Raw genomic sequence first — 19,350 nt, 5'->3', positions numbered from 1 at the left:
CACAGGAACCCCTGCTCCAGCAGGAAGGCCAGGAGATCCTGCGATGACTCCGGACGCTCCATCACCAGCAGGAAGCTGTCAGGCAGCTCAAACCAGTCGAGGAGCTGGATGATGTTGTGGCAGCCAGAGCCCACCTTCTCCATCAGCACAATCTCCATGGGAACACGGGTGCCGTCGGGCTGTGAGGAGGAGACGGTGCCTCCAGCAGGCCTGATGCCGCCCTGTGGCTGCGCTGCCCCGTGCCTGGGATGCCCCAGTGCCCCCTCGGGCAGCCTCCCTGGTGCTTGGGCTTCCTCCCGCCCAGGGGGATGCTTGGGGGGTGCCCCCCTGCCCGGCCCCACCTCCGGTGTTTGGCATCCCCGGGCCCGCCATGCTCCGGCTCGCACGCTGAGCCCACGCCCGCTCCCCCCGCCCTGCGCCGCCTCCCGCCCTCGGGGCCCCGGCCTTATCCCTGCCCGCCACGCCCCGCTCTGTCGCGGTGGCCCCGCTCACTCACCAGCTCGTACCACTGCAGGACGCTCTCCCGGGCCACGCGTTTGATGGCCACCTGCAAGGCCACGAGAGACGGGGCTGAGCTCAAGCCCTGCCCCGCCCCGCCCCTGGCCCTCCTCCCGCGCCCCGCCGTCCCGGCCACTTACCGGGCTCCCGTCCGAGAGGCGGATGCCCGAGAAAACGGTGCCGAAGCCACCGCTGCCCAGCTGCGGGCCCAGCTGGTACAGCTCCTGCAGCTTCTTCTTTTGCCCTGCGACCGAGACCGAGCCATCAGCCTTGCGCCCAGGGCCCCCCCGGCCGAGTGCCCGCGAGTGAAGCGGGCCGAGCCACCGCGGGCCACGTTGCTCTGACCTGCTTCCTGCTGCGCGCCGGGCAGCGGCCACCGCCTTGCGGCCGTCGGGCTGGCGAGCGGCAGAGCTGGGGCAGGGGAGCGCGCAGAGGCGGCTGCAGGAGCCGGAGGGCAGCGGGGCAGGGCGGCACCGTCGCTGTCCCCGGCGTCGTGGGCTGGACTCTGCTGTTGAGGACGGCCGGGGCTACAGCCCGAGGACTCGCACAGGGGGGTGTCAGGAGCAGCTGCAAACCAGGGAGGGGTTTTTTGAAGCCGTGGCATCAGAAGCACTGGAAGCAGCCAGGGACTCGGCTGCTCTCAAGGGCCCTGGCCTGGCCTGGGGATGCCCCTCAAGAGCCCCGGGAGAGCCTCAGACAGCTCCTCAGAAGATCTCACCTGCTACCAGAAAGGCCTTCCTGGTAGTCGGTGGCCGTCTCGGAGCAGCTTCCTGGAGATGGAGGGACCTCCTGGGTGTCTTGAGGGTCGTCTCCGCCACCAGGCACGGGCTGTTGCCAGCTGGCACAGCCGGCACAGCGTCCTGGGAGCTGTGGGCCGGCAACTGCTGGCTCCAGCTCACTCGCTGCTCCGCCACCTGCTCCTGAGAAGGCTCCCCTGGATCGGGCTGGGCTCCCACTTGGACCCCTGGGCTTTCCGTGGCAACGTCAGTTGTCAGGGTTGCGCCCGTGTTGTTGAAGTCCCTGAGTCCAAGGGAGCTGGGAGACCTGTGCACAGGCTCTGCACCTTCTGCAGGCCGACAGGTCTCACTGAGCGTCTGCGGGGGATGGAGGCTGTCAGAGATAGCGGACGCTCCTGGCAGGATGGAGGATCGCTGACAGCCTGAGCTTCTTGCCTGGGTGGCGGGTCTCTGATGGTGTGCCGTCCTTGCAAGGCTTGAGGCTCTCCCAGGGATGGAGAATCTTGCTGGGAGCAGCCTCTTGAAGGGATGGAGGCTCCTGGAGGAGCTGGACGAGCCACAGCAGGGCAGGTGGCCTCGCTTCAGCAGCTCCTCCAGTTCTTTCCACAACGCCTGCCACATCCCAGAGTAGAGCGGCACCCATGTCCCATTGCGAGCCCAGAGCAGCAGCATCAGTTCCTGCAGCTCCTGGGCCACGGCCACGCAGGGGCCGCAGCTGCAGGGGCTGTGCAGGGGGCTCGCGGGAGCACGTGGCCGCTTGCGAGGGGTCGCCCGAGGCCTGGAGGACCTGGGAGCCGCAGGGGCTCCTCGCTTCCTCCGTGAGCCTCTGGGCTGCACCCCGGGGCGCTTGCGCCTCTTCGCTGTCCTTGTCTGCCGCCTCCGTGGTTGCCAGTGGCCAACGGCCCACCAGACAGCCACAGTGGCCAGCAGCAGGACAAGCACAATCACCGGGACCACACCGTCACACATGGCTCCGGCACGTCCCATCGCGACTGCACTGGCAGCTGCAGGTGCTGGCCCGTGTTACACAGCGACTGCGCGGTGATGTCACAGTGCTGTGGGCCAGGACAGCCGTGTGACATCCCAGCCCTGCCTCTCGCCAGCGCTCAGCCCCTTTGTGCCGTCACAGCCCTGTGCCCACCTCAGGGATCAGCAGAACCAGCTCATGCCTAAGGATGCACATGGCCACAAAAAGCCTGGCACTAAGACCAGGAGCTCAGCCTGCTGCAGTGAATCGTTCCCTGCAGCAAGTGGCACATCAGGAAGAGTGCTGCTGCCACCAGTGTCAAGCCCATGGCTCCCAGGACACTGCAGCGGTACCAACTGGAAACACCCACTACTCTGTGCCTGAGAAGATCTTCCAGAGACAAAGGGAGTTGAAGTTCCTGTGTCTCTGGGGAGCTCTCCTGAGCTGGCTGTCGAGGGCAGGAAGAGTTTTCTGTAACAGCTCACCCACTTCTGCGTTGCCTCTGTTCTAAACAAGTCAGGATTTCCCAAGGAGCGCTCATGGTGCTCCCACTGCTCTGGTTTTGACGGGCATAGGGTTCCCTTTGTCCCAGTTGCTGGCACACGCTGGGTTCAGATTCACGATGGGAATGCTGTGGATCAAACAGGGGTGGTTTGGTTTCTGCTGAGCAGGGCTTGCCCTCTTCAAGGACTTTGCAGTGTCCCTTGGTACAGTGCATGTTTTCCACTGGGAAGGGAGGGAGGAGTGTTGAAGACAGAGGCAAAGAATGCATTAAACACCTGTGCTGTGTCCCTGTCCCTGTTTGTGAGGTGACCATCCACATCCTGGCAGGGGACAATGTTATTTCTACAATGTTTCTTTCCATGAATATATTTAAAAACACTCTCTTTATTGTGCCCCACATTTCTGGCCACCTTCCTCTCCAGCTGAGCTTTCACCGCACCAAAGTTCTCCCTACAGTGGCAAGAAACATCTCTGTGGAAGGAATGAGAAGGAGGTGTCTTTACAAACTATCTGTGGGCCTGATGGTAGATAAAGCCAGATACTGATAGGTGAAAGAAGCAAAGGGAGGAACCATCAACTCCATAGGAATTCCACTAATTGACAGAGACTGTTACTCACTCAAGACTCTGCTAATCCCTGGATTTAGAGAAAAAGAACAGAGACACGAGGAAAAGAATGGGGGTGGGGGGGGGTACACATTAGAAAGGAAGCCATTTGGGAAGTCTGTACCTCTCAAGTACCTCAGCCAGCGGGGAAAGAGAGAGGGAAATGCAGCTGGGAAATTAGGAGAAAGAGGAAGCTGCGTCCTCTATCAACTGGAGAGATCCCGTGGGAAATGCCCATGACCTCTCCCTTTATTCGATTAAAGGAACAGGACTGCTCTGTCTCTTGATTGGACATAAACCTGTGGTGTTTGAGGACTAATTTTCCTGACATTTGTATTCTTCTCGTGACCTTGCTTCCACTGGGCACACAGCTTCCTTTTCCATCCTCTTTCCCAGAGAAGATGCCTTCTGCGTCGCCTGCTTGGCTTCCAACATTTGGGAATCGCCTGCTCCTGTGCCCTTAGGAGGTGATGTTTCAAAATTGACCAGCACTGATGGACCCCAGCACCTGCAAAAACATTGTCCCTGGAGACCCTGCTTACCAGTTCCTGGAGCAGTCTGAAGTCTGCTCTCCTCATGCCCCGAGCTGAGGTTTTGCTGGCCCTTTTCCTCTTGTCACAGGTTTGAAACTCGATTTATCTGTGGTCGCTGTGGCCAAGACGGCCGCCAGTCCCCACCTGGCTCAGGGCACGTGGGACTCAGACGGCGGCCTGGCTCCAGGGGGGCTGAGCTGGAGAGTCCTGGGCTGTGGGGGGCTTCCCCCTTTCCTGGGAGGAGACTCCCTGGGGAGGAAGAAGGGTCTGGCATGAGCCACAAGGCCCCTGGCCAAGGGATGGTAGCGGGGGACGTGTCCGTAGCGGATGCTGTCTGGGAGGAGCTGTGGCAAGGAGTGGGTGTGGGGCTGGGGGTGTCACAGAGCTCAGAGAGGGCGTTCCCGCAGCCCGGCAGGCAGAAAGCCCCTGGCTCACGGCAGGAGCCAAGTTCCAGGTCACCAGGAACAGCCCCCTCCCTCACCAGTGCTCCCAGCCTCCCACAAAGGTTGCTTATGCCCATGGGTGCTGCCAAGGTTCCCCATGGGAACAGGGCTGGACACCCTAAAAAGGGGGGTCAACACCCTGGGGCAAAGCCAGCGCAGGGGGGAATGAGTGGGATGAGTGTGAGAGGACCACCTCTACCCCTCCCATCCCGCACCAGGGAGCAGGGACCTTCCCGGGACAGCTCCAGGAGGATATTCAGGACCATCGTTGCCTGGGACAGGGCTGCCAAGGAGATCCAGGAGGGATCAGTGTCCAGCTCTGTGTCCTGGGACACCCTGCGCCCTGTTCCCCACAGCCCTGATTTTCAGGAAGGAGCCGCAGGAGCCTCCTGGCCATTGATGGATTTTTCTTTCAGGAATTCGCTGGGGAGCTCGTTTGTCTTTTTTTTCCTCTTTCTGAGCTCCTGTAAACACGGCATGGAGCTGGAAGCGGCGGGGCGGGGCGGGGCGGAGAAGACCCAGCTGGGGAAGTCTTGAGGGGTTCTGTGTCTGTGGCAGCCTGCTTTCCTCCTCTCCCTTTCGTGGAGGTGTGGGCTGGCAACGGAGCATCTTCCCCGGGTGGCCGCGGTGCCCCGGATCCCTGCCCTGAGTGGAGGGACAACACTGGGCGTCTCTGGCCTGCCCCACGCAGCCAGGGTGTCCCACAGAGCCCCTCCCAAGGCCTGCTCTTGGCCGCCAGGGGCCTAATTAGTGAGGTATTAAGGAGGGAGGAACTAAGGGCGCTAATTAGGGAGGGGAGGGCGGGGAGCCGTTCCCAGCCGAGGGGGCGTGGCCAGGACGATGGGCGTGGCCAGGGCCTCAGCGGCGCCGAGGGGGCGTGGGCGGGGCGGGGGCGGGGCCAGCGCTGAGGGGAAAAAGGGCGGGAAAAGGCTCGGTGCTGCTGAGGGGAAGCGTCGGGAAGGAGGGGACGGAGGGGATATCGTTGGGAGAAAGGGAGACACAAGAGCTCTTGGGGGCCTGAAACCATTAACGCTGTCCTGAGAAAGCCCAGCACACTCCCCCCTGCATAGCCCAGCCCCTTACACCGGGGAAGCCGTGGTTAAAATCCAGGACGAACAGTGCTGTGGATCCAAGGAATCAGAAGCAGGATCTGTGTGGAGGGTGTCCCTCACGGGAGGCAGATGAATCGAACTGAGCGAGGCTGGGGCAGGAGGGTCACGCCCAGCAGAGAAGGGGGACCCTCTGTCCATGCCAAGGCCCAGGGCAGCCCTATCCCGGGAAGTGCGCAGGGAGCGGATCCTTGAGCTGCTGCACGTTCGCGCTGCCCTTGCTCAGCCGGGAGCCCCCTCGTTGCCCAGGGAGGGCTGGTGGCGGTGGGGAGTGGGAGAGGGAAAGAAGCGGACAACAAGGACCTGTCCTACACCTCCATGGACTCCGACACCGCGTTCATGGGCTGCGCCAAATGGCTGCCCTGTTGGGAACAGAACCAGAGACCTCCATCAACACCCTGATTTACTGCTCTGGAAAAAGAAAAATCCCTAACATTAATTCCAAGGGGGATAATTGAATATCTCCTCGTCATCTGGAGATCTATTGCCTGAATCCAGTCATGAGTTTCCTTTGGGTCTCCTCCCTCGGGACCAGTTAAACAGGAGGTGGGGTTAAACCCTTCCCCCCTTCTTAATTCTAAATCTTCCCTGTTCCATGAGAGGCTCTTTTGGTCAACAAAGCCTTTACTTGATGTGAGGCTTAAGGGTTAGAGAGCCTCCTGCCGTCCTCAGTTACCATGAAAGCCGTGGCTGCACAATTTTGCAAACAATGGGGCCACCCCTCACCGAGGGGTCTGACATTTCAGAAGAATGGGCCATCAGTCTTCAAGTACCTCCCCGTGGTGTTCTTGCACTAGAACTCCTCTCGCATGGTCCTGTTCAACATCCACATAAAATGCAAATACTTTTTCCCTGTCTGGAAGGGCTAGGGCAGGAGCCTCAGTTCATCTGCTTTTTAACACTTTGAAATTCTGCCAGGTTCTCACCTGGCAGGATAGCAGTGTTATAGGGAGACATCCGTGGCTCCAAAAGACCTGCCTTTAACAGGGACTCAGTAACCGGCTGTAACCCCTTCATTCCCTCCTGAAAGAGGGTACTGCTTTTTAAACACCGCTTGTCCTGGTGGCTTCAAAGTGATTTGGAGAGGTTCCATATCTAATTTTCCACATTTCCCTGGGACTACCCACACTTCTGGGTTTACTTCAGCATAGGCCTTCTCAGGCATTTGACAGACAGTTACAGCAGTGGTGGCTTCCTTATCACCTTTCACAATATCAATTTACATTCCCAGTTTAGCCATCGAATCCCTTCCCAGTAAATTACAATCACAATCAGGAACAAACAGACATTCATGCCTTTCAGACCTATCCCCCGCATTTACCAATAGCGGTTGAATAAAATGCACCTGCTCCTCTATCCCACTTAGTCCCTGAATAATCAAAGAACTTCTTGACAGTTTCCCCCCTTAGGCCTAAAGTTGCGAGTGGATCGAGAGGTCCCGTGTGTTCCAGGGAACTGACTTGCTCTCTGTCCGCACCCCCCCTGCCTGTTAGCAAGGGCCCCAGTGTGGTGAGTCCCTGGTACGATGGGAGCCCCTGACACCCATAACAATCCATTTCCATCCAACAGTGGCTCTGCGGTCAGTCCAGTGTCCTTCTGCCCTGCAGATGGCACTGATCCCTTCCCCATCGCGGTTTCTATCGGCTCTGCTCTGTGCTGCCCACCCCATCCCCTGGGTCCTGTGGGTCCCCTTAATCCCTGAGGTTTATAACCCAAATCTCCACCCTGGCCCCACAAGCCGATCTGGTGCAGGGTTATCTGCTGGATCCTTGCCACCTGTGTCCTGGAGGCTCTTGGTGTCTTGTACTGGGTTCCCCTCCAGTTATGCCAGGGTGGGACTGTAGGAACAATACCTCCTTGTTTTCCCTGCCCTGGAGGTTGGGGATACAAGGGACCTCCTACTTTGTGGCACTGTCTGCCACTCCCAGGGCCACACAGAGATGCCCAGGGACATGCTGGAATGACACTTCCTTGCTCCATGGCAGCTCCCACTGTCTTTCAGTGGCATCAGTAGGAGCTGAAGATGGCCTGGATGCGCTCCCCAGCTGGTGGTTTGTAGGTGCTCCCCCACCCTGGGCCACCCATCCTCATTGAGGGTGTCCCCAGCACTGTGGCACTGCCAGTATGTCCTGTCATGCATGCTGGAAGCCAGCTCGTGGATGGAGACCACCATGGTGCCCCAGGATGTCCGGAAGTTGCCAGGAAGAGGGACTGGGCTCCGGGCTGGGTGGTGGGATGCCCAACCCCACTGCCACAGCCCCTCTGGCTCTCACCTAAAAGTTTCAGGGTTCTCCTCTGCTGCCACCTCCAGCACCCCGAGCAGCATGGAGCCACCTGGGACCCTTACTGAGGTGGAGTAGCGGAAGTGTTTTCCCTGAACTGTGTTGGCAGAAGAGGAGGGCAAGGATGTGCAGAGCCATCTGTCCCAAGGTCATGGCTGTGGGGACAAGAGGAAAGCCAGGGCACATGGTGGGATGGCACCTGGCACCACCTTGCCCATCCAGGGCACCCTGAGAGCCAGCAGTGCCGAGCCTGCAGTGCCTGGTCCTCCGAGTCCAAGTGCCTTCACTCTCCTTCCCTCCCCTGCCCCTCATCTCCTCCCCTCCCTGCCTTGCTGGGCTCTCCTCACTGCCTCCTCTTTGACCTCCTGGAGCAGCCGCTTATGGATGGACTCTTGGTGGCTACTCCCGGACAGGTCCATGGCAGGACGCTGGGGTTTGGCACCTTGTCAGGATTGAGGGGTCCCTCCAGGCGCTGAAGCAACTGGAAGACCAGTTGTTGCAGGGCCACTGGAAGGACAGGTGTGGCCACCATGTTTGCACTGGGGGTGGGAGGTCACTGGGATCCCATGTCCTGTCTGCAGTCCTTCTCCCAGCTTTCCGTGGGTGGCTGACACTCAGCTCAGCCCTCCGTGGCTGTGCAGCCCACCAGGGCCAGCAGGACCCCGATGGCCAAAGCCATGGCAAGCATTCTCTCAGGACAGGCTGGCCCACTCAGGATGGCAGAATCTTGTGGGAATTGGGCTCTCTGGGCATCCTCTCTGCTTTTAGCTGTTGCCAGTGTCCTTGTCCCACAGACTCTGGCTCTGCTAAGTACCACCGGCTTCTCTGGGTGCTGAAGGGTGTCCAACGGGGCAGGCAGAGTGGTGCGAGGGACAGTGATCTTCCATTTGGGATTGCTGGGGACAGCTTGGACCAGAACAATATCCATGAGGCTGTGGCATTGGATGGGATTCATCCCAGTATGTCCCAGCAGGAACCCCCTAAATGATCTACCCAAGCTCCTGAAAGCCCAAGGAGGTCCATGCTGGCTCAGTGCTCTCCAGTTGTATGCGACTTGACAGCAAGGGCTTGGACTTTCCAGGAAACTCCAGCCCTCTTAATCTAATCTTGATAGCAGGAAAAATGGTGGAGAAGGACATACTTGGCACTACTGGGAAGTGATGGAAGGACAATGAGAGCGTCAGCCGTGAAGAGCGCGACATAACAGAGGGAAATTCCTGTCTGATTGATTATCCTGCTGCCATAAGGTCACCTGTCTCATGGGTGATGGGAAGGCATTGCAGGTTGTATTTCAGGATTTTAAGAGGCGTTTTGATCCTGTCCCTCACAGAATCCCTCTGGAGCAGGTGTGCAGATGTGAGATCAGCAGGGACAGGGTGTGCTGGGTGAAGACCTGGCTGATGTACTGGTTTTCAATGGGATAGGATCCATTTTCTTCCCAGGAAGTGGGACAGCTGGATTTGGATTCAGGATGGGAATGTGGTGGATAGCACGTGGATGGTTTAGATGTGGCTAAGCAGGGCTTGCCCTCCCCAAGGAATTTACAGTGTCCCATTGGACAATCCATGTCCCATGCTCTGCCAGCAAGGAGGTGACACCATCATCGTTCCCCTCCTCAACCCCGTGTCCTACTTAGACAAGAATCTTCCACCCACTCTGCTCCAGAGGTCCCTCAAGTGCCCACAGGGAGGCCCTTTCTGCCTCCTGTGGCGCTGGAGAGCACTGGGCAGAGGCAGAGCTGTGACAGCACAAAGGGGCTGAGCGCTGGCGAGAGGCAGGGCTGGGATGTCACACGGCTGTCCTGGCCCACAGCACTGTGACATCACCGCGCAGTCGCTGTGTAACACGGGCCAGCACCTGCAGCTGCCAGTGCAGTCGCGATGGGACGTGCCGGAGCCATGTGTGACGGTGTGGTCCCGGTGATTGTGCTTGTCCTGCTGCTGGCCACTGTGGCTGTCTGGTGGGCCGTTGGCCACTGGCAACCACGGAGGCGGCAGACAAGGACAGCGAAGAGGCGCAAGCGCCCCGGGGTGCAGCCCAGAGGCTCACGGAGGAAGCGAGGAGCCCCTGCGGCTCCCAGGTCCTCCAGGCCTCGGGCGACCCCTCGCAAGCGGCCACGTGCTCCCGCGAGCCCCCTGCACAGCCCCTGCAGCTGCGGCCCCTGCGTGGCCGTGGCCCAGGAGCTGCAGGAACTGATGACCCCATTGTGAGATGCTCCACCCAGAGGGAGGAACCAAGCATCCCAGCGTGGATATAAGCTGAGGCTGAACACCAGAGACACTGGCTTCCCACTGGATTTCCAGAGGACAGGAGCTACACAGCCACCATCGGACTTCCTGAGGAAGAGCAGACTGTTTTACTACAGGATCACTGCTTCAGAGGACTGCAGCCACCATTCTACCAGACTGCTACCACCACCCTGCCTAACAGGGTGTCAGGTTGTACCTTGACTCTGTCAGTTTGACAGTGTTTTCTTTTACCTTTTTTTTTTTTTTTTTTTCCCCTTTTCTTTAATTTCCATTAAATTGTTATTCTGACTTGGTGCCTCCCACTGGTTTGTTTTCAAACTAGCACATAATTTGGCGCCCAACGTGGGGCAGCTCTGAGAGAAAGTCAGAATTACAATTTTGTGTTAACGGAAACCTATTCACCATGGTGCTCAGCTTGTCTACATGGGTACTGTATCTTGCTCTCTATATTTTTCCTCACATGGGGAACTACCTGCCTGTAGTATTACTCCTGTTAAAACCAGGGAATGGTATGAGAATTGCTTTAATGGTTTATTATGTCTACAGCATAATAACCTGTGAGGCGATGAATACCATTCGGAGTATATACTCAGTTTTGTTTGGCTGTCCTAGTCTGGGCTCCTATGTCTGGGATCTCCTCAACAATCGCACCCAGCCCCTGGTGGGAGGAGTAGAGAGTGGTTTCTTCCAGCCTTTCAGGCCAGGCACAGCAGTTTTTGAAAATATTGAATTCCCTCTGGATGTCAAAGACGGCATAAACTTGCTGTCAGTTCTGCTTTGTCTTCTCTGTACAGCCTGCACCATGTACACCATGCTTAGAATCAGAGCTATGGCACAGCATCCTCAGGATGAGGGAGGAAAAAAGAGCAGAGCAACAAACACCATGCCTATGCAGACTGACACAGAGGAGAAAGGAACCAAATGCAAAGCAACAGCGTCCATGTCTACGCAGACTGTCACCGAGGAGAAAGAACCCAGATGCAAGACAACAGCGTCCATGTCTACGCAGACTGACACAGAAGAGAAAGAAACCAAATGCAAAACAACAGCGTCCATGTCCACGCAGACTGACACAGAGGAGAAAGAACCCAGACGCAAGACAACAGCGTCCATGTCCACGCAGACTGACACAGAGGAGAAAGAACCCAGACGCAAGACAACAGCGTCCATGTCCACGCAGACTGACACAGAGGAGAAGGGAACCAAAAGCACTGTCAGCGTCCCCATGCAAACCATCACTGAACCAGAACAGCCTACACCGATTGCAGTTGCCTCCGTTCAGAAGAAGAAATCAAAAAGCAAATCAGTCCGCATAGTGACTGACGAGGATGCAGCAGGACCTTCGCACCCAGCAGAAGAGGCAGAGCCAGAGATCATCACTCGGTCGCTATCCCTGGGTGAGCTGCGTGACCTGCGGAGGGAATTCACCCGCCAGACAAACGAGTCTATCCTGACCTGGCTGCTCCGCATCTGGGACGCTGCAGCCAATGACACCATTCTGGACGGAAGTGAGGCCAGGCAACTGGGATCTCTGTCCCGGGATGTGGTCATTGACCAGGGGATCGGGAGAACCCAAGAAACCCTCAGCCTCTGGCGGCGACTGCTTACAAGTGTAAGGGACAGGTACCTTTGTAAAGAAGACCTCCAGGTGCACCAAGGAAAATGGAGCACAACGGAAAAAGGTATCCGGTGCCTGAGGGAATTGGCTGTGCTGGAGATCATTTTCTCAGAAGATGAGAGATTTCCTAAGAGCCCAGCTGGTGTCCAGTGCACGTCACAGATGTGGTTGAGGTTCGCACGCCTTGGACCAGAGATATACTCCCGTTACCTGGCAACGCTGCAATGGAGGGAAGGCGAGGACAGGGTGGGCGTCTTGGTGAACAAACTGAGGATTTACGAGGACACCGTCACAGCCCCGTTTCGCACCCATGTCTCATCCGTGGAAACAAGTCTTTTGGCTGAGCAAGTCCGGAGCTTGATTGAAGAAGGCCATCAGAAATTGAAAAAGGAACTTAAGGAAGAGATTTACCAGATCTCACCAGAACCAACAAGAGTCTCTGCCATTAGGAGCCGGCGACCCCCAACCAGGGAGAGAAGATACCCCCCACGAGGTAACCTCTGGTTTTTCCTTCAGGAACATGGAGAAGACATGAGTAAGTGGGATGGAAAACCCACCTCCTCCTTAGCAGCTCGGGTACGTGAACTAAAAAGAGGGACAACTACCACAAGAAGCGCATCTAGAGTCAATATTGCTCCGGTCTCTCGCACACAGAACTCCAGACGGTACCGGAATGATAATATGACCGATCCTCTTGAAGGGACCTCAGGAACGTATTCACCGGAAGGGAGCAACATGCAACATGACCAGGAATAGAGGGGCCCTGCCTCTAGCCAGGTAGAGGAAAGGGAGAATCGGGTCTTTTGGACTGTGTGGGTCCGATGGCCTGGCACATCTGACCCACAAAGATACACGGCTTTGGTTGACACCGGTGCTCAATGTACTCTGATGCCATCAAGGTATGTGGGAGCAGAACCCATTTCTATTTCTGGGGTGACAGGAGGATCCCAGCAGCTGACTGTACTGGAAGCTGAAGTGAGTTTAACTGGGAACGAGTGGCAGAAACACCCCATCGTGACTGGCCCGGAGGCCCCGTGCATTCTCGGCATAGACTATCTCAGAAATGGATATTTCAAGGACCCAAAAGGACATCGTTGGGCTTTTGGGATAGCTGCTGTGGAGACAGAAGATATCAGACAACTGAGTACATTGCCTGGCCTCTCAGATGACCCCTCTGCCGTGGGACTGCTAAGAGTTGCAGAACAACAGGTGCCAATCGCCACAGCAACAGTGCACCGCCGGCAATACCGCACCGACAGAGACTCTGTGGTTCCCATCCATGAGATGATTCGCAAACTGGAGAGCCAAGGGGTGGTCAGCAAGGCCCATTCACCTTTCAACAGCCCTATATGGCCAGTGCGTAAGTCCAGTGGAGAATGGAGGCTGACGGTGGACTACCGTGGCCTGAATGAGGTCACGCCACCATTGAGCGCCGCTGTGCCGGACATGTTGGAACTTCAGTACGAGCTGGAGTCCAAAGCAGCGAAGTGGTACGCCACTATTGACATTGCCAATGCCTTCTTCTCCATTCCTTTGGCAGCAGAATGCAGGCGCCAGTTTGCTTTTACCTGGAAGGGTGTGCAATACACCTGGAACCGACTGCCCCAGGGGTGGAAGCACAGTCCCACCATTTGCCACGGACTGATCCAGACTGCATTGGAAAAGGGTGAGGCTCCAGAACATCTGCAATACATCGATGACATCATCGTGTGGGGAAACACAGCAAAGGAAGTGTTTGAGAAAGGAGAGAAAATCATCCAGATTCTCCTGGAAGCTGGCTTTGCCATCAAAAGGAGCAAAGTCAAGAGACCTGCCCAAGAGATCCAATTCCTGGGAGTAAAGTGGCAAGATGGACGACGTCAGATTCCCACCAAGGTCATCAATAAGATCACTGCGATGTCTCCACCGACCAGCAAGAAGGAAACACAAGCTTTCCTAGGCGCCATAGGTTTCTGGAGGATGCACATTCCCGAGTACAGCCAGATCGTGAGCCCTCTCTACCTGGTTACCCGCAAGAAGAATGATTTCCACTGGGGCCCCGAACAGCAGCAAGCCTTTGCCCAGATCAAGCAGGAGATCGCTCATGCAGTAGCCCTTGGCCCAGTCAGGACAGGACCAGAGGTGAAGAATGTGCTCTACTCTGCAGCCGGGAACAATGGTCTGTCCTGGAGCCTCTGGCAGAAGGTGCCTGGTGAGACTCGTGGCCGACCACTGGGATTCTGGAGCCGAAGCTACAGAGGGTCTGAAGCTAACTACACTCCCACAGAGAAGGAAATCTTGGCAGCCTATGAAGGAGTCCAAGCTGCCTCAGAGGTAATTAGCACTGAAGCACAGTTGCTTCTGGCACCCCGACTACCGGTGCTGGGTTGGATGTTCAAGGGAAAGGTTCCTTCCACGCATCATGCCACCGACACCACATGGAGCAAGTGGATCGCCCTCATCACACAGCGTGCCCGTATTGGAAACCCGAATCACCCTGGGATTCTAGAAATTATAACAAACTGGCCTGAAGGTGAGACTTTTGGATTATCTTCTGAAGAAGAGGAAGAGCAAGTGACCCGTGCTGAGGAAGCCCCACCATATAATGAGCTACCGGAGACTGAAAGACGTTATGCCCTCTTCACTGATGGTTCCTGCCGAATTGTAGGCGCTAATCGAAAGTGGAAAGCTGCAGTATGGAGCCCCACACGACGAGTTGCACAAGCTACCGAGGGACAAGGTGGATCGAGTCAGGTTGCAGAGCTTAAAGCCGTCCAGCTGGCTTTGGATATCGCTGAACGAGAGAAGTGGCCGAGGCTCTATCTCTACACCGACTCATGGATGGTAGCTAATGCTCTGTGGGGATGGCTGGATCGCTGGAGAAAGGCCAACTGGCAGCGCAGAGGGAAGCCCATCTGGGCCGCTGAGATTTGGCAGGACATCGCCGCCCGAGTAGAGAAGCTGACCGTGAAGGTTCGACACGTGGATGCGCACGTACCCAAGAGTCGGGCTAATGAAGAGCATCGCAACAACGAGCAGGTGGACCGAGCTGCCAAGGTGAAAGTATCACAGGTGGATCTGGACTGGCAGCACAAGGGAGAATTATTCCTAGCTCGTTGGGCCCATGATGCCTCCGGTCATCAGGGGAGAGATGCAACATACCGATGGGCCCGTGACCGAGGGGTGGACCTTTCCATGGACAGCATCTCACAGGTCATCCACAGTTGTGAGACCTGTGCTGCAATCAAACAGGCCAAGCGGGTGAAGCCTCTGTGGTATGGTGGACGATGGTCAAAGTACAGGTATGGTGAAGCCTGGCAAGTTGACTACATCACCCTTCCCCAAACCCGCCAAGGCAAGCACTACGTGTTGACCATGGTTGAAGCAACCACTGGATGGCTGGAGACCTACCCTGTGCCTCATGCTACAGCCCGGAACACCATCCTGGGCCTGGAAAAGCAAGTCCTGTGGAGACATGGCACCCCTGATAGGATCGAGTCAGACAACGGGACTCATTTTAAGAACAGCCTCATCAACACCTGGGCCAGAGAACACGGTATCGAATGGATATATCATATTCCTTATCATGCACCAGCTGCTGGAAAAGTTGAACGCTGCAATGGACTACTTAAAACTACCCTAAAGGCACTTGGTGGGGGGACCTTCAAAAATTGGGAAGTGAACTTAGCAAAGGCCACCTGGATAGTCAATACCCGAGGGTCCATCAATCGAGCTGGTCCTGCCGAGTCTGAAGCCTTGCACACAGTGGATGGAGATAGAGTCCCTGCGGTACACCTGAGAGGTATTTTAGGAAAGACTGTTTGGATTAATCCCACCTCAGGCAAAGACAAACCCATCCGTGGGATTGTCTTTGCTCAAGGACCTGGTTGCACTTGGTGGGTAATGCAGAAAGATGGGGAAACCCGTTGTGTACCACAAGGAGACCTAATCTTAGGTGAGAACAGTGTGTAGGTTTCACTGTGTGTATATATATATATATATATATATATATATATATATATGTATGTGTGTTTTAGAGTTTAAGAAGGTATTGATTTGGGATAATGTAGATGGTAATAGAATAAGGGGTGGATAATGTCCTGGGTTGCAGTGTATTCTATTACCATCCCCATCAGCTGTTGAAATCAGGTGGGGCAGTGTTTCCTTGCCTCCTCCCCTCAGACTATCTTTCTGTTAATTGCCCATCATTGTCCTGCCACATGACTCAGAGATAACTCCCTCCGGACTATCTTCTGTTAATGAGCCTAATCAACACTTTGCCTCATGACTCGTTACCCCATTGTGAGATGCTCCACCCAGAGGGAGGAACCAAGCATCCCAGCGTGGATATAAGCTGAGGCTGAACACCAGAGACACTGGCTTCCCACTGGATTTCCAGAGGACAGGAGCTACACAGCCACCATCGGACTTCCTGAGGAAGAGCAGACTGTTTTACTACAGGATCACTGCTTCAGAGGACTGCAGCCACCATTCTACCAGACTGCTACCACCACCCTGCCTAACAGGGTGTCAGGTTGTACCTTGACTCTGTCAGTTTGACAGTGTTTTCTTTTACCTTTTTTTTTTTTTTTTTTTTCCCCTTTTCTTTGATTTCCATTAAATTGTTATTCTGACTTGGTGCCTCTCACTGGTTTGTTTTCAAACTAGCACATAATTTGGCGCCCAACGTGGGGCAGCTCTGAGAGAAAGTCAGAATTACAATTTTGTGTTAACGGAAACCTATTCACCATGGTGCTCAGCTTGTCTACATGGGTACTGTATCTTGCTCTCTATATTTTTCCTCACATGGGGAACTACCTGCCTGTAGTATTACTCCTGTTAAAACCAGGGAATGGTATGAGAATTGCTTTAATGGTTTATTATGTCTACAGCATAATAACCTGTGAGGCGATGAATACCATTCGGAGTATATACTCAGTTTTGTTTGGCTGTCCTAGTCTGGGCTCCTATGTCTGGGATCTCCTCAACAATCGCACCCAGCCCCTGGTGGGAGGAGTAGAGAGTGGTTTCTTCCAGCCTTTCAGGCCAGGCACAGCAGTTTTTGAAAATATTGAATTCCCTCTGGATGTCAAAGACGGCATAAACTTGCTGTCAGTTCTGCTTTGTCTTCTCTGTACAGCCTGCACCATGTACACCATGCTTAGAATCAGAGCTATGGCACAGCATCCTCAGGATGAGGGAGGAAAAAAGAGCAGAGCAACAAACACCATGCCTATGCAGACTGACACAGAGGAGAAAGGAACCAAATGCAAAGCAACAGCGTCCATGTCTACGCAGACTGTCACCGAGGAGAAAGAACCCAGATGCAAGACAACAGCGTCCATGTCTACGCAGACTGACACAGAAGAGAAAGAAACCAAATGCAAAACAACAGCGTCCATGTCCACGCAGACTGACACAGAGGAGAAAGAACCCAGACGCAAGACAACAGCGTCCATGTCCACGCAGACTGACACAGAGGAGAAAGAACCCAGACGCAAGACAACAGCGTCCATGTCCACGCAGACTGACACAGAGGAGAAGGGAACCAAAAGCACTGTCAGCGTCCCCATGCAAACCATCACTGAACCAGAACAGCCTACACCGATTGCAGTTGCCCCCGTTCAGAAGAAGAAATCAAAAAGCAAATCAGTCCGCATAGTGACTGACGAGGATGCAGCAGGACCTTCGCACCCAGCAGAAGAGGCAGAGCCAGAGATCATCACTCGGTCGCTATCCCTGGGTGAGCTGCGTGACCTGCGGAGGGAATTCACCCGCCAGACAAACGAGTCTATCCTGACCTGGCTGCTCCGCATCTGGGACGCTGCAGCCAATGACACCATTCTGGACGGAAGTGAGGCCAGGCAACTGGGATCTCTGTCCCGGGATGTGGTCATTGACCAGGGGATCGGGAGAACCCAAGAAACCCTCAGCCTCTGGCGGCGACTGCTTACAAGTGTAAGGGACAGGTACCTTTGTAAAGAAGACCTCCAGGTGCACCAAGGAAAATGGAGCACAATGGAAAAAGGTATCCGGTGCCTGAGGGAATTGGCTGTGCTGGAGATCATTTTCTCAGAAGATGAGAGATTTCCTAAGAGCCCAGCTGGTGTCCAGTGCACGTCACAGATGTGGTTGAGGTTCGCACGCCTTGGACCAGAGATATACTCCCGTTACCTGGCAACGCTGCAATGGAGGGAAGGCGAGGACAGGGTGGGCGTCTTGGTGAACAAACTGAGGATTTACGAGGACACCGTCACAGCCCCGTTTCGCACCCATGTCTCATCCGTGGAAACAAGTCTTTTGGCTGAGCAAGTCCGGAGCTTGATTGAAGAAGGCCATCAGAAATTGAAAAAGGAACTTAAGGAAGAGATTTACCAGATCTCACCAGAACCAACAAGAGTCTCTGCCATTAGGAGCCGGCGACCCCCAACCAGGGAGAGAAGATACCCCCCACGAGGTAACCTCTGGTTTTTCCTTCAGGAACATGGAGAAGACATGAGTAAGTGGGATGGAAAACCCACCTCCTCCTTAGCAGCTCGGGTACGTGAACTAAAAAGAGGGACAACTACCACAAGAAGCGCATCTAGAGTCAATATTGCTCCGGTCTCTCGCACACAGAACTCCAGACGGTACCGGAATGATAATATGACCGATCCTCTTGAAGGGACCTCAGGAACGTATTCACCGGAAGGGAGCAACATGCAACATGACCAGGAATAGAGGGGCCCTGCCTCTAGCCAGGTAGAGGAAAGGGAGAATCGGGTCTTTTGGACTGTGTGGGTCCGATGGCCTGGCACATCTGACCCACAAAGATACACGGCTTTGGTTGACACCGGTGCTCAATGTACTCTGATGCCATCAAGGTATGTGGGAGCAGAACCCATTTCTATTTCTGGGGTGACAGGAGGATCCCAGCAGCTGACTGTACTGGAAGCTGAAGTGAGTTTAACTGGGAACGAGTGGCAGAAACACCCCATCGTGACTGGCCCGGAGGCCCCGTGCATTCTCGGCATAGACTATCTCAGAAATGGATATTTCAAGGACCCAAAAGGACATCGTTGGGCTTTTGGGATAGCTGCTGTGGAGACAGAAGATATCAGACAACTGAGTACATTGCCTGGCCTCTCAGATGACCCCTCTGCCGTGGGACTGCTAAGAGTTGCAGAACAACAGGTGCCAATCGCCACAGCAACAGTGCACCGCCGGCAATACCGCACCGACAGAGACTCTGTGGTTCCCATCCATGAGATGATTCGCAAACTGGAGAGCCAAGGGGTGGTCAGCAAGGCCCATTCACCTTTCAACAGCCCTATATGGCCAGTGCGTAAGTCCAGTGGAGAATGGAGGCTGACGGTGGACTACCGTGGCCTGAATGAGGTCACGCCACCATTGAGCGCCGCTGTGCCGGACATGTTGGAACTTCAGTACGAGCTGGAGTCCAAAGCAGCGAAGTGGTACGCCACTATTGACATTGCCAATGCCTTCTTCTCCATTCCTTTGGCAGCAGAATGCAGGCGCCAGTTTGCTTTTACCTGGAAGGGTGTGCAATACACCTGGAACCGACTGCCCCAGGGGTGGAAGCACAGTCCCACCATTTGCCACGGACTGATCCAGACTGCATTGGAAAAGGGTGAGGCTCCAGAACATCTGCAATACATCGATGACATCATCGTGTGGGGAAACACAGCAAAGGAAGTGTTTGAGAAAGGAGAGAAAATCATCCAGATTCTCCTGGAAGCTGGCTTTGCCATCAAAAGGAGCAAAGTCAAGAGACCTGCCCAAGAGATCCAATTCCTGGGAGTAAAGTGGCAAGATGGACGACGTCA

At 55.4% G+C, this 19,350-nt stretch overlaps 2 protein-coding genes across 2 annotated transcripts in view; one reads left to right on the top strand and one right to left on the bottom strand.

Moving 5' to 3' along the window:
* LOC125327696 overlaps positions 1–2,222 on the bottom strand; it is a 4,886-nt gene extending 2,664 nt beyond the window's left edge. The window contains exons 1-5 of the mRNA XM_048307482.1: positions 1,217–2,222; positions 844–1,065; positions 639–742; positions 497–547; positions 4–179 (exon numbers count right to left, since the gene is read on the bottom strand). Of these exons, the coding sequence (XP_048163439.1) occupies positions 4–179; positions 497–547; positions 639–742; positions 844–1,065; positions 1,217–2,222 (1,559 nt within the window). The remainder of the gene's footprint in view (positions 1–3; positions 180–496; positions 548–638; positions 743–843; positions 1,066–1,216) is intronic.
* Positions 2,223–9,558: 7,336 nt separating this feature from the next.
* LOC125327695 (serine/threonine-protein kinase pim-1-like) overlaps positions 9,559–19,350 on the top strand; it is a 32,662-nt gene continuing 22,870 nt past the window's right edge. Inside the window, exon 1 of the mRNA XM_048307481.1 lies at positions 9,559–9,708. Within this exon, the coding sequence (XP_048163438.1) occupies positions 9,559–9,708 (150 nt within the window). The remainder of the gene's footprint in view (positions 9,709–19,350) is intronic.

Source organism: Corvus hawaiiensis, chromosome 6 (genome assembly GCF_020740725.1).
Source record: "Corvus hawaiiensis isolate bCorHaw1 chromosome 6, bCorHaw1.pri.cur, whole genome shotgun sequence".
NCBI lineage: Eukaryota > Metazoa > Chordata > Aves > Passeriformes > Corvidae > Corvus > Corvus hawaiiensis.
Note: the sequence above shows the minus strand (reverse complement) of the source record. Positions and strands in the feature narration are given on the sequence as shown.